Source organism: Limulus polyphemus, unplaced genomic scaffold (assembly GCF_000517525.1).
Source record: "Limulus polyphemus unplaced genomic scaffold, Limulus_polyphemus-2.1.2 Scaffold433, whole genome shotgun sequence".
Classification (NCBI taxonomy): Eukaryota; Metazoa; Arthropoda; class Merostomata; order Xiphosura; family Limulidae; genus Limulus; species Limulus polyphemus.
In genome coordinates this window covers 141,733-157,845 of record NW_013666043.1, presented here as the reverse complement: position 1 = coordinate 157,845, position 16,113 = coordinate 141,733, and the positions used below count along the sequence as shown (strand labels likewise).

The window sequence follows — 16,113 nt, the reverse complement described above, 5'->3', positions numbered from 1 at the left end:
ATATTTGCTAATAACACAGGCCTGCAAATTTAAACTTCATAAAAAATGTTTTGGTTTTAATAACGATTTTCCATAATTCAATTACGCGGATTTCGAAAATAATATTCATTTGTTTCTATCACGTAAGGATTTTTTAGAAATCGGGAAGAAAAACAATTCTTATTTAGATCAAATTATTATTGCGTCTGAAAGGAGATAATCTGCGTTTATCTACTCTAAGGATCCAAAAATCTCGATAGCATGACGTCTGCCTTTTTTATGTCTTTATTACTAGTAAAGCGTGAATAAACCTTAGGGCAAGCTGATTTTTGTTTTTATCATATGTAAAACTACTTAACAAGGTAACTTTTTTCTTATTATGAAAGCAGGCAATTCAACGCTTGTGTGTTCTGTAACAGTGGGAAACGCCTTGAAAAAATCCATTTGTGTGCCTGACGTCTGCCCTTAGCATCTGTTAAGAATGAATAAAGTTTTAACAATAGAACATCTACGTTTATATTGCCTGCACGAAAGTTCACACTTGTCTTTATGTCCGATTAAATGTTCATATATTTTTAAAGACAGTGGCTGCCATTTTTTGTTGTTGTTGTTGTTTGGATACCAATTATATCATTACAAGGTGTGTGGTGTGATATTTTAACAAGCATGCTTCATTTCGGTAAGCTAATGTCTATCTCTATCATCTCTAAAGTGTGTTAAACGTCATCTCTTTGGAATCGACAACATTTCAGCAAGGTAACATTGGGCTTTATCAAACTTGATGCTATCATTTATCATCTAATTAAATTTACATCAGAAAAAATTAATAAATTATACCAATTTGTCCATATTTGACTACGTGGGTGATTTTATAAAGTATTTAGATTATATCGATTTGCAAAGGAAAATAAAAGAATAATTTAAGAACTATTTGTTAGCATTGATACTGAATTGCTATATCAGTTTATTAAGACTTTAGTTTGCAATGTACAAAGCAGAATTTAAAGACACTTATTCACGAAGGGTACAATTTGGACCTATGGTAGAGTTCTGGACTTTGGATCTGTCAAACCAGGTTCGAATCTGTGCGTTGCCACAAAATATTCCCCGCACTTTAAGGAGTGGATGTGTTATAAGAGTGGCAGTAAATCCTTTAGCTTGTATTGGTTTGTGTTAGGATGCTGTTGACTGGCTGCCTTTCATTTGGTTAAGCACTCAAAATTAGATTTGGCATAAATATAAAAACATTCTTATTCTCTATCTTGTTGTTTACAAATCAATATAAGAAACGTTAAAAATGTTTAAAGTTGTGTCACTTTTTAAGCATTTCATAAAAATTTTCAAATGTGAAAAAACGATTAACATTCGTAACATTTTTGCTCTTGAAATTCTTCCGAAAATCAAATCATATTCTTCTAAAATCGAGAAATCCTTTTGAATGCTTTATCAAAATCAAGAAACAATAATTAATTTCGTATTATTTTTTACTCTTTGAAATGGCTTTTATAAGGAAAGAAATTCTGTTCAGTTGTGAAGCAAAAGCGATAAACTAATCTATAGAAGTGACACGTTAATCGTGATGAGTCTCATAAAATTATAATTGAAAAGCAAGAAACATTCATTATTTCTTAAAGGTTATTCTTTTATACCTCATTGGGTAATTGGAGGATTTCTACTGCCAAGAAAAAAACAACAACCGGAATTATTCTGTACGACCCTAACATCCGAAAAAATGTATTGGTGATTTTACTTACTAGAGTACAGACAAATTCATTCGTTCGTGGGTCTCAGAACAACCCTCCTGTGGAAAGATGGATTTAGACACTGTATATAAAAATGGTGAAATTTTGCTAGTTTGTTAAGTGCTTTGGTAAACAACTTTCTTGAAAATACTCTACCGGTTATGTAACGCAAGATTCTTCCTAACACGTGTTTAAGTACCGATTGTATAACGCAAGATATTTTCTAACACGTGTTTAAGTACCGATTGTACAAGCAAGATTCTTCCTAACATGTGTTTAAGTACCAATTGTATAAGCAAGATTCTTCCTAACATGTGTTTAAGTACCGATTGTGAAACGCAAGTCTTCCTAATATGTTTTAAAATACCGATTGTGTAACGCAAATCTTCCTAACATGTTTTAAAATACCGATTGTGTAACGCAAGATTCTTAACATGTGTTTTAGTACCGATTGGGTAATGCAAGATTCTTCCAAACATGTGTTTAAGTCCCGATTGTGTAATGCAAGATTCTCTCTAACATGTGTTTACATAATATAATACTTATAGATTAATCCTTAAGATATCTTTTCCAGCTTTTTCAGACCTTTGCGCAAATTATACTATAATAAATGTATCAATAATATCGATAACTTGAAGCTCATTACCTAAATTTTTCTGTACACTTACAAAGCGATGTCATGTATCAATATTCGTTTTCCTGGAAAAGCTGGTCGTTGTTATTTTATATTTTTAATATTATACAGAGTCATAGAAGGAAACTTTCTCTTTTAACGCTTACCATAAACTGGTCCCCAGTTGATTGTTACCAGAAGCCACCACAATATCATCGCGGTGGATTCACAGAAGTCACCGTTTCCACAGCAACAGTGTAGAGTCGAGATTAGAACAAGGTTATGGTTTCAGTTTGTAAAGACCTTCCCTGATGATCTTGCACATCTAATAAATAGCGAAAAGAAATCCTTTTGAAGCTATTAAAAACAAACTAATGCACAGCTAAGAGAAGATATCTGTTATGTTAGTTGCGCGATCTCACGTGCGGTTTCAATGATTCGGTTGCCACGACGAAAGTAAAAACCTTGTTCGATCAGCGCGAGAAATTTCTACGCATTCGCCAGTACAGATTTATCGAACATGCGCAGTTCAGGCTGCCTGTCGCGATTTATTTAGAAGGAAATAAACAACCTGATAAGAAAACGTGATCACGAGAAAACTTAGAATTTAATCTAGCATTTCTAATTATCATAAAACACGATAGCGATTATTTTTAGCGAAACATTTCAGATTAGATAGCTCCTAACATGAAATACACGCAACTCTAAATTGACATTTAATTTAATCTTTCTTAATCTTATGTATCAGCTTCACTAGGAATTCTCAAATAATCAGGGTAATGAGGTTTCTTACCAAGGAGCTTATTAGACGAACTGCAACTCAATACTGCAACTTTCCTAACTTGTTCTGTTTTCATTATATAATTGTGATACAAAAGTAGCGTCCAAAACCATCTATGAAACGTTATTATTTAAGGGCGATTGTATGCAGTCGGTCCCAATATTTCTGAACGATGGATTAATGAAGCTATGTTTACAGAATGTTGGAGGACGAAACTTGGATTTTTGTTATTGATAGTTACTGTGAACAAAGAAGCAGAGAGAACATTAGAGAAAAATTCATCTTAAAAAGATCATTTTTTGTACTATGACAGAATCTAGCCAGGAGTTTCTTGTGAAATCGATCTCAATCTATTGGCGTAGTTTCGTGTTTCAGTCATTGGTTATTTGATATACATATATCGGATTGCACAAAATGTTGATTTTTTTAGACCACTTATCAAAGACATCATGTGGCGTCCTTACGACCAATCTACGTTATATATAGAGATCTTCAGAGAAGGATAAATAGGTAAATAACGACGGAACAAACAAATGAACAAACGGACAATCAGAAATATGGAAGAAAAATAGATTCAAGATTGCAGCTCTGTTATCAAAAAAATATAAAAGCGTTGGGAAGGATGAAGCTAAAACACACGTAAGTTTTATATTTTGATTTGCTTCACAAAATTAGCTGCACATGATAGGAATGTATAATGGAGCTTTGTGATAAATCAACATATTTAAGGTAAATTCCACAATAACAGGAGAGCTGAAGGATTTTACAAATGATTATTTACAAATTATTCGGTGCAGGTGTAATGAACATTAAAGTTCACACGTGTTAAGCAAACTCTTCAAATTAAATTAAATAAAAACCTCAATTTTAATTACAAAATAAAATAGTGTTGAATTTGCAGATGAATGTGGAAGTTACAAGCGTTACACAGTTTTCTAGTCCAGGCCTGATCTGTTTTCAAAGTTCTATAACCGATTTGACGAGTGTCTACACATCTGCTAGCTGATCCAATCATGGACTGTTGGGAAAGCAACATCACAAGGACACTTTGGTGTTTGCCAAGCTCGATTGACCAATGAGAAGATGAAGACAGCCTTTACTAACAAAAAGCTTAATGTCACGTCTGCAAGTTCACTGTCGTGTACTTCCTGAATAACACGAAAAAATAGTTGAATTGTGTGATAATTGTTTATAAGAAATTGTAAAAATCTATAATTTAATATATATATAAGGTATCTACATCTTGTATTAGTGATTTTAAGTTGTTTGTGAACATAAATGTTTCCTTTAACGAATTATAACGCTCGCATTTTATTCACTGCATCCGTAGACAATTAAATATTTCAAACTAACTTTTCTAAACTTTTGTTCTTATTAAGTTTCAATAAAATACTCTGTTTCCCTATATTACAATAAAATATGTTGTAATCTTTGTCAAGATGTTAAATAATACTTAAATTTTCTCATTTAAACAAACCTTACTGTTCTGTAAGTGAATAAATAGATCTATGACGGTACTTGAAGCCAACAGCTAGTGTTTATATGTTCCGTAAATTAGCTATACTCTATTATTTCTTGATTGTCACTTTCATGGTTAGAATGTTTAATATATCTAATTTTATTAATTTTAAGTTTCATTTTAACATTCTACTTTACTGTAAATATTGTTTTGCATTATTAGCTTAATGTATATATTTAGGACAAACCTAAATTTCCAGAGCTGGCAGAACCTTTTGAGATATCATTGGGTTTATGCCAGAAAATATCGTTAACATCAAGGGTACCTACTAATGAAATAATACTTTCCAATCCTTATAAGTGAAAACGCAAGAAAAATATTCTTGATTAGCTATATACAAAATTACCAGGCTGATTTTTAGTTTCGCTCTAAGTAGGTAGCTTGCTCTGATTGGAAGTTAATATGTAAGAGCGATTTGAATGAGCACAAAGATTTTGAGTTATCCAAAAGTTAGCTGTAGTAGTATCTACAATTAGATGAGTTTAAAAAAGAGAGTTCTGATAACAGTCACAATATGTTGAACAATTCATGTAATACTGTACATAGAGAGGAAGATGTGAGTAAATAATTGAGGTTTATATTTTTATTTAGAAATGAAACCGAGAATACGAAATGAAATAATAATTTTAGTGGCTATATTCAAAAATGTTCCTCTTTATACGTCTGTTAACTAGCAAACCGTGTAATTCCTATTTGTGTCTAGCAGTTTTCATTACATATAGATACATACTAATCCATTAATTCTTGGATTGAACTTTCGATACTGTTTTTGTATTGTTTCGGTTGGTGTATAATGTATTTTACGATATTTTAGAACCTGTGTTTGTTTTTTGTAGTCAAGTATAAAGCTATACAATGGGCTATCTGTGCTCTCAGTGTGCCCACCACGGGTATCAAAACCCGGTTTCTAGCGTTATAAGTCCGCAGGTTTACTACTGTGCCACTAGGAGGCAATATGTTGGAAGCAGATTTGATTTGTAAGAAGAAAAATTTCATGATTACGTACAACAAACAAAATAATTACACAGATTGGTTTGAAGGGAATCTCAGTTTTCATAATTACATTAAAACTTTGCTCCGTAATAAAAGAAATTTGAGCTCATACATTATAAAGTTTGTATAATACATGATTAGTTATACGATTTTTTTTTTTTTTGTAATGCAGATGTTAGAATGAAACATCATTTTATTCTTGCTTCCATGCGAATTAAGGACGTACGAATAATTGAATAAAACGATACTTATTGTCCAGAGAATGACATTATTTTATATAGAAACTACAGCTGATGTACCTGTTCAATACACAAGAAAGACATAGCAGCTCCCTGGGTGACAAGCGAGGGGTAGAGCTTAAATATTAATCACTCCGAATTTGGTGACAATCGATTCAGCGGTTCGTTAGTTATAAGCGGACACTCACATAAAGACTTTTTACAAACAGTGGTTTATAGATTTTCTTTGATTCTCTAAATTACTCCTAGAATGATGGCCGAAGTCCTGTTATAGACTTCCTTCATTTGGTAGGGTAGTTGAACTAGAGGAAGAAATGCCAACGTTAGCTGAATCACTCGTTTTTTTTTGTTTCTTATAAGAATTAACAACTTTATATCTTTATTTGCATGTGACATTCACTCTGCATTTGATTGGTTGTGATTCATTATAAGATCCTTGTTATCTCACACATAGCTAGATTCTCGTTTTTTTACTTTACATTTTTTTTTCTCGATTTTATACGAACCTTTTTCCAGCCAATCAATTTCCCAGGACGGCACATTACTGCAATACCACATTTCCAGGGATCAAAATTTCTAAAGATTTTGCTTTTTATTATAACATATAAAAATCAATTACTGTTGACTGACACTTATTTCCGGTTAGGGTTTTTTTTATGCGTTTGTTGCTACATTATGAATTAAACTTTTTATGATAATTTAATAATTAAATTTGAACTTTAGTATTGATGCAATCATTATGTAACAAATGTCTTTATTTGACATAATACAAAACCATTTTCTCAAGATCCAACTATTTAATCATTTTAAAAAGTCAACAGGGTAAAAAAACGTTCGTAATATATTAGGTGAAAATTTTTCAAATCTTTTTTTCTTTTCTATTGAAGCACATTTATGACTTTCAAACAACGGATATTCTAAGTTTGTTTGTTTTCTCACAGATAATAGTTATTTTATTGGCTTAGTATTTGGCAATCACATGCGCTTTAACTTATAAGAATATTTGAAAACTCCTCGGATTTGACTTGTGTTTAATTTTTTAGCCAAACCCATCTAGAAACTTTTAGAGACAGTCCATCTAATAATAACTAAGTAAAATGGAATTACAGGTTTTCTTATTATGTAAATAAATAAGGATTTTCGCACGCACATCGCTTTCTGCTTGCTTGTAAGCATATATTTTTTCTATATTATTTTAATGTGATTAAACAGGAAGACAGACAATGTGATATTTATTCATCTCTATACATATAAATCAGAGTTGTCCATCTGTCTGTATGATCTCACAAACTTTCGATAACATCTGGTAGAGGTGCTCAGATGTACCACCCTAAGATCGAGTTTGGAAAGCATTTAAATTTTACCGCCTCAATACCGCGAATGAAGGTTACTGGGTGAAGAGGTCAGTATTAAGAAAACCCACCCTTTTTCTTCCATTTATAGCTTTACTTTTCAAGATGATTTTATAATTGTTGGATCAGTAATGTTTTGAAAAATATCAGGATCATGTAGATCTAAAAGTTTTCAGGTATATTTATAAGAGTATTGAGCAATTTTAAGGAGTAAGATCATCCTTGACCCATCTTAAAAGTTACCCGTAGCCTAACAAATGTTGTTACTTGAAGTAATTTCAGAGTGTTATAGGTTACATTGTCTTAAGGAGTAAGATCATAACAGACCCATCTTAACGGTTGTTCATAGCCTACAAATCTTGCTACTTAAGTAATTCCAGTGTTACTGGACACATTGTTCCATTGATTTTGAATGGAATAAGATACAATGACGATAATAAACTGTATTAAACTACAACATTAACACAGTATTAGAAGACGTGAAGCTATTATAGTTTTTTACTTCAGTGAAGACACATTCGAAGATCCAATACGTTCCCGCACAGTTGGGTATACTATGTAAATGTCTGGGCCGGGCGTGGCTTTGGATTCGTGTGCATGAAATGTGAATTCGAGGGTTCATGGTTCGCCTCCCGTTGTGGCAAAAACGTGCTCTGCACTTTATGGCCGTGATTGAGATATGAAAACAACGGTCAAATACCACTATTATCTGTTCAGACAAGACGAGTCTAAGAGTTGGGGGGAGGGTACTGTTTCCACCATTATATGTTCAGACAAGACGAGTATAAGGGTTGGGGGAGGGTGCTATATCCACTATTATCTGTTCAGACCAGACGAGTCTAAGAGTTGGAGCAGGGTGCTCTTTGCACTATTATCTGTTCAGATAAGACGAGTGTAAGAGTTGGGGCAGGGTGCTTTTCCACTATTATCTGTTCAGACAAGACGAGTATAAGGGTTGGGGGAGGGTGCTGTATCCACTATTATCTGTTCAGATAAGACGAGTGTAAGAGTTGGGGGAGGGTGCTTTTCCACTATTATCTGTTCAGACAAGACGAGGTTGGGGAGGGTGCTGTATCCACTATTAGCTGTTCAGACAAGACGAGTCTGAGAGCTGAACGAGAGTGCTGTTTTACTAGTTGTCTTTCCTGTAATCTGTTCAAAATTAGAGACTGTTATGCACATATACCCCTTTTGTAGCTTTGCCTGAAAATTCTAAACAAACCTGTAAATCTCTATATTTTTATATGCATATAAAACGATTTGGCTTTGGGAATGTTGTATTTTTTACTAGTAAAGTCTGGCTTGACGATGGTTCGTAATCTATGTAGATGTATCGTTTTCTTTTTGTGTAATCTACTTTGCATTTGACGCATCTTAAATAATTATGAAGAGCTTTAGATAATGGTTAAGCTAATTATATAGAATCAAACTAAAATAGTTTCAAAGGAACGTATATAATGAAGATAATACAGCATAACAAGCTGACTAAAAATATTTAATTCAAGAATGAGTACGAGAGAAAACTAATGCAATCTTCAATTTTTTTCATAAGACTCATATTCTTGTTTTTTTTGTGTGTGTTTAACCCATGATAAGAAAAATGACTCTTGGTCTAGATTAAAACGCAGTGGGTCTTGGCTTCTCTTAAACTTCTGGTCTGATATTCCTGCTGCAATCTTTAAAAAATTATAAAACTCATAGTCTTGTTTTTTTGTTTTTTTTAACCCATGATAAGAAAATGGCTCTGGGTCTAGATTAAAATTCAATAGGTTTGGCCTATTTAAGCCTATTACAATATTCTTACAGAGGTAATCCACTATAAACACAGATTTATCAAACACGTTAATCAGATAACGTGATCTATATTATGATTAACGATGTGTTAACGATCTGGTATCAACAATAATTTAGGGTACTCTTATTTTAGATACAATATTGTCCAATAATTTATTTTAAGTTGACACAAGTTTATGGTAAAACTAAGGATCTAGTTGTATTCCTAAATAAAAATTACCTATACGAATTAAAAGAGAAAAAACGTTTTCAATACTTTTACCTTAGAACAGACCTATTTGTATTTATTTTTCGTCGATTAGCTATTGGAGCTAATGTACTTTTATTCGTCGTTTTAGATATCAGCTTTAAGGAGAGCACGAATATATTTTCACACTATATTAAGCATCTTGAGCCACAGTGCATACGTTCTTTGAAACCTCGTCACCAGAATCGACAAGTCTGGCGACACAAAATAGTTAATGAAGTCAATCGAAAAGAATGACTACTGACAGATTTTTATTCGTAGAATAAAAACGTCAGATGACTCTTGTTACACGTGAGCTGCTTACAGATCATCCAAGCTCAGTAGTTTGGTTCTCTGCTCAGATCTTTATATCAGTACTCATCGTGATATAAAATAAAAAAACGAGAATGAAACAAATTATATAAAATCCCATTCAATTAAAAAATGTGTAGAAAAAACAATAGTACCAACTATTAATTAGACTTTTAATACCAAAGTATGGGAGTAGGAATGGTAACTAATGATAGACAATAAAATTATTATGTTTATAAAGACTGGATATTCTTAAATAGTGACTTTACAATCAGTAAGTATTTATTATCCATTAGTGTTCATAAAGCATTCCTCCTAAAATTATTTAGGTACTGAGGAGAGTAATTGTTAGTATACTCAATAAGACAACAAACATTGGAAAATATATAGATGACGGATTAACCTTGGCATTTTTTTTTCATCAAACATGAATATAATTAAATATATGTTAGTTTAGACAAGTTCCAATATTTAATATGTTCGCTAACGGACCTTGAGAACATGTAGAAAAGTTACTGAAATGTTTATCTTCATAATTTAGTCCTATGGTATCGCTGTTCTTCTCACATATTTGTTGTCTTTTATTATAATTTGAAACATTACCTCAAATTATGTTATACTAATTAAAATCAAGTTGGAGATTTAAAGGTTGTTCTTAACTTGTGTGCGCCCCGGGGACTTAGCAGTATGGGTTGTTCATAACTTGTGTGCGCCCCAAGGACTTAGCATTATGTTTGCGAACTTATTATATCACAATTAATCCATTGTGTAGCTTTGGGCCTAACTACAAATAAACAACAACAACAACATAGATTGTATTTTATGGCTCTTTTGTTTCCTGGAAGGTTTCAGTATTGATTATATGTGATGTGTATTTAGTTGTGCTTGCAAATCATAAGAAAGAGGATTAAGAGGGTTTCGTTTCTAAGAGGAATATTTTGAGTTCTTTTGAGCAATTGTTACAGGATTACAGAGGTGGATGTCTGGGAACATCAAACCTGAGAAAAACATCAGATATATAGCAGCGAACATAATGGGCAAGGTATTAAAGAATAAAACTGCAAATGATCACATTCACTTTATTAACAAAATTTCAGGGAAAGCACACATTGATAGTGGAGGGGGGGATTCATGTTTCGATGCTGGAACTACTTATTGATAAAGAATGTCTCCACCTTTGGCATTTATCACAGCCTGGACATTGTTAGTAACACTTTCCACCAATAGCTTAATCACATTTGGTGGAATCGATCGCCATTCCTTTTGCATAACATCTCCGAACGTAGTGATATTTTAGGGTTTATCTATCAAACAATGCTTGAAATATGTTTCAGAAAAGTTCCATTGCCTTCAGATCGGGAATCTGAGTAGGCCAATATAAATTTTGTACATTATTTGTCTCAAACCATTGGTGTGCATCATGAAGAGTATTGCATCTTGTGGTGAAAGAAGTCTAGTCCTTCCACATAGGATTCCGTTAATACAATCAATACAGCTTTGTTCAAAATGTCATACTACGTCAATTCATTCATCGCTACTTTGAGCCACACCATCCACTGCTAGAGAATATTCCCATATTTTGTGTTTATCATGATCTGTGTATTATTAATGGTCATTAACACCAATCATTAGTTCACATATGATGGAATCAATCGACATTCTTTTTACATAAAATCTACAAATGTAGTTCTGTTTTATGGTTTTGTCTCTGAGACAAAGAGGTGTTTCTTATAAATAGATCTACCTATTAAAGTAATGGATCTATAGAGTGAAATGTGTATGTACATAAACGACTTAATAATGTGTAAACACAACAATGGATTACATATTATTGTGTGTACATGTGTGTAAATATAAATTTTCTACAGGATGGACAACTTACACGATAGTGGACATATAGATCAAATCACTAGAACTAGAACACTGTAAAGCACATTATGCAATAAGATCCATCTCTTAGAACCTAAATACTTTACAGTGATTATATTTATGGAGAACAAAATCATAAAATACAAAATACTATAGGTGAGTAATGTGCAGATAGATCGACAACTGTATTTGGATCCCCAACTAATACCGGACTGAGCTACTCTTTATTAGAATTGAGCTAACATTTGTTAGGAACCAGCCACCCTACGTTACAATAATAGCGTTGATATGGTGTTACATGGACTCCACTAGAAGTAGCCCATTCGTCTCCGAGTACAGTCTACTACTGATTCACGGATGTCATCATAGGGTTAAAGCTTCATTCTAATGAAGCTCAATTGGACTGAAATTGGGTTATTGTACTGGCCAAGAAAGATGAGTGAAGTCAATGTAATTCTTTTCGGATTACCGTTGTACAAAACAAGAGTGCTGGATTATCATTTTGAAGGAACAGTCATTCGTGAGAATTGAAAAGGCCACATAAGCAACAATGTTCAGGCATAATAACCTGGCAAACAACGATTTATAAGCATAATGAAGTGACTTATTTTATTGCTCTTCTAAATATGAAACAAATGACTTATTTCTGACAGAAGAATGTTCTTCACACGATTATATATGTAGTACTGATAAGGATGAAAGGCGACTCATCAGGCCATATCTTACTATTTCAATCATTTAGTGTTCTTATTTTGTGCTAAGCTCCACTTAGCCATGATTCCTCTTTTTATATCTGATAGAAATAGTTTTTAGGGTGGTTTGATATTGTGCATACATACCAACTTATTAAAGTGTAATTTTTATGGATCTAGATCAACACTTTTAGGGTTTGACTAGTGCAATGGAATACTCTTCATATAAATCAAACGTATAGCGTAAGTAGTGTAGAAGGATATTTAGTAAGAAGAGTACAGTCAGTGTACAAAGACAGCATCTACACAAACCAACCTCTTTAAGCTACAACACTGTAGACCAACCTTTCCTGATGTGAGCTCTGTAGAAGATAGTGCATGAGCAGATCACTCTTCTATCAAAACACTTGTTATATACAAAGAGACATTTGTTGTAAATATAAACTTGTTCTATCTGATCAAGTACTGAACATTTCAATGAACAGAGATTTGTTCCATGTCATCATGGGAACTGAACATTTCAACAAATACTCCTTGTATATAAAAACAACTGTTGTATATAAACAGATATTTGCTCTTTTCCATCATAAAAAGTACTTAATACTTATATATATATAACTCTATATAAATAGAATTGCTGATGTCAAGTGATGACTGCTAAATATACGTCACGCAACAATAGGTTTATATCAATTAACACTCGTTTTATTGTGAACTGAAATTTTAACTGGCACTTTTTTATACCACTAGTGCTTAGTGTATGTGTTAACTAATCCTTGTAAATACGGGTTAAATGATGCTTGTTATAGGTTGTACGACACTTCTTGATTTATTGAGGGTTTTTCATTTCACCCGATACTTGTTAATGATTACTCAATATAGTTTTACGTCATAGCGAAGTACACTTGTTATCTATTTTAAAGTCGTGATGGTTGTCAACTGAAGCTTGCTATGAAAGTGCTGCCATTCTTTGTGAAACATCTATTTTATACTGTAAGTCACGAAATACTTCCTGTTAAATATCTATTTCATCTTGTAAGTCACGAAATACTTCTTTTACTTCAAGTGAATCCTTTTACTATGTCGATAATATCTTGCTGTTAATCAACTCTACAGACTTCATACTAAAATATACTGTAAGATACTAGCTGCGTAACAGCTAATACTTGCTGAATATCAACTGGTACTTGCCATGTACACACTTTGTGTAAACCTAATGATGCATTATCTTCATCAACTATTGTGCGCTGTGCATATATCTTTATATTTCGGTTGACATTAGGTGAAGTAACTGAAACATACTGCATATCAACTGACACATACCGTATAACATCTGACCTAACATCTGTTGTTACCAACACGTAACGTGTAACATTTGACCAGATATCCATTGTAACTGACAGGTATCGTATAACATCTGATCTGCTATGTATTTTAACCGACACATACCATATAACATCTGACCTGATATCTATTGTAACTGATACTTACCGTGTAATATTTGGCGCTTACTGCATATCAACTGACAAATACCGTGTAACATCTGACCTGACATTTATTATAACTGACACGAATCGTATAACATTTGACGCTTACAGCATATCAACTGACACATACTGTGTAACATCTGAACTTACATTTATTGTAATTGACAAATACCGTATAACACCTGATCTGATATCTATTGTAACTTACACATACCGTATAACACCTGATCTGATATCTATTGTAACTTACACATACCGTATAATATCTAACCTGACATCTATCTTTTGTAACTGACACGTACCGTATAACAACTGACGCTTACTGCATATCAATTGACACTTGCTGTGCTGGAATTGACATTTGTTGTATTCTACTTGCTCAATAATGAATCCGAAAAACTCCACTTTATGTTTCATTTGTGGTTTTGTTTTTAACTAGTAAAATGTTCCTTTGTAATTAAACCTAATGTGATAGATCGAACACAAAAGAATATTTTTTTCAAAAGTTTCTGTTCTTTTTTTTAGTGCAAAACTAAATAATTGGCTATCTGCACTCTGTCCTCCACGGGGAATGGAACCCCAAATATTAACATTGTAAATTCGTAAACTTAACGCTGACCCTTCGGGGAACACTTTTCAAAGGAGCGAACTCGGGAAACAGTTAAAACTCCGTGCCATTTCTTCTTCCCAAAAAGACGGTACTCTTATACGTCACATTTGTAGATGTGGATTTCGAGTTTTGGGTGAATTTTTACGACTAGATGATCACCTCAACATGTATAAAACACATATTTTATAAGCATAAAGAATAGTAAAAATAGTCAAAGTTGAAATAAAATAACAAAATGTTTCATCCTTGTTGGACAGGATCGTATACATTATTTTTCATATTTTTCTCTCTTTAATAAAATATAATAATTGTCTCTCAGAACCAGATTTCTTGCATTAAATTAATTCCCGTATCATTAATCAACATTTCCAAAACCGGTTTCCTTTAAATACCAATTATTTCAAAGCACAGTTAAGGAAACGCTCGCTTTATGAGGTTTTGGGAGCAGAACAAGCGATAGATATTCGAATATCCAAATGACGACAACATTTCTAGGAGTCTGATTCTGATATTAGATCGTATTTTCACTTCACTCGTGATTCTGTTTAATAATATCGGGTATAAAAAGAAAGATTTGTTCGTAAATCATATTAGTTTTTTCATACGGGGAAGCAATAGATAAAACAAAAAACATTGAAAATTGCGTTTCTATGCCAACGAGTCCAAACATTCCCTCCTCAAATAGGTCATTAATCTTTGAGATACATTGGCTATATTTGATTACGTTAATATATCACATTCCTTGTCCTAGCATATAAATATTGCATAGTTATAATCACAACGATTCTTATAAACACGAATCATGAATCACGTTATGATGTCAATGGAGAGACTTCTTGTTTGAAACTTAAATAATTTAAGAACATTATATAAATTTTAATAAAGTTTATTTGTCTCTCCAGGTCTTTCTATCGCACAAATCAAGACGTGCCTGTTCCCCAACATAAATCGCATGCGTATCATTTACTTTCACGTATGTATCTTTTTCAAACATTTCTTTGGTGAATATCTGGATAGTCAATGCATTTTCACATGAAATAACTAACTTTGGAATTCATAAAGATTTGCATTAATCTTAGAGATTAAAAGTTGTTTTAGAAAATGCTCTTTGTGCTATAAGAATGTGTTGACTAAGATTAAAGTTGTTTCAGAAAATGTTCTTTGCTATACGAATTGGATCACTAAAATTAAAGTTGTTTCAAAAAGTGTTCTTTGTGCTATACGAATTTGATCACTAAGATTGAAGTTTTTTCAGAAAATGTTCTTTGTGCTATAAGAATGTGATCACTAAGATTGAAGTTGTCTCAGGAAATGTTCTTTGTGCTATAAGAATGTGATCACTAAGATTGAAGTTGTCTCAGGAAATGTTCTTTGTACTATACGAATGTGATTACTAAGATTAAAGTTGTCTCAGGAAATGTTCTTTGTACTATACGAATGTGATCACTAAGATTGAAGTTGCCTCAGGAAATGTTCTTTGTACTATACGAATTGGATCACTAAAACATGTTTTTGATGATTTACTTTGCTTTTTATTAACATTTCATATGTTTTATTTTATTATGTAATCTAAAGATACATTTCAAAGTACTTTTATACGTTTTTTTATGGTTTTGGTTCGGTTGTAATTAAACACAAAACTACTCAATGGGCTATCTGCGTTCTGTCCAACAAGAGGGTCGAAACCCGATTTTTAGCGTCGTAAACCCGCAGACTTTTCCTCGAGCCACTGGCAAGGGGTGTTTTCCTATGTAAGTTGAAGACGAATCCTGTATTTTAAATCTATTATTTTTTATTTTCTATATCAGTCTAGCGGCATAGCTATGTAAGCCACAATAATGGTGTACTGTTCCGTATGTGTGTGTGTTTCTCTTATAGCAAAGCCACATCAGATTTAGCAAAGCC

At 32.7% G+C, this 16,113-nt stretch overlaps 1 protein-coding gene across 3 annotated transcripts in view; it reads right to left on the bottom strand.

The window, feature by feature from the left end:
* The window catches only part of LOC111085503 (Down syndrome cell adhesion molecule-like protein Dscam2), a 114,304-nt gene extending 111,541 nt beyond the window's left edge, over positions 1-2,763 (bottom strand). For all 3 annotated transcript variants that reach the window (XR_002610340.1, XM_022384380.1, XM_022384381.1), the window contains exon 1: positions 2,502-2,763. Coding sequence is in view for 2 of the 3 variants with exons in the window: in XM_022384380.1 (XP_022240088.1) it covers positions 2,502-2,550 (49 nt within the window). In the remaining variant the exon portion in view is untranslated. The remainder of the gene's footprint in view (positions 1-2,501) is intronic.
* Positions 2,764-16,113: the final 13,350 nt, after the last annotated feature.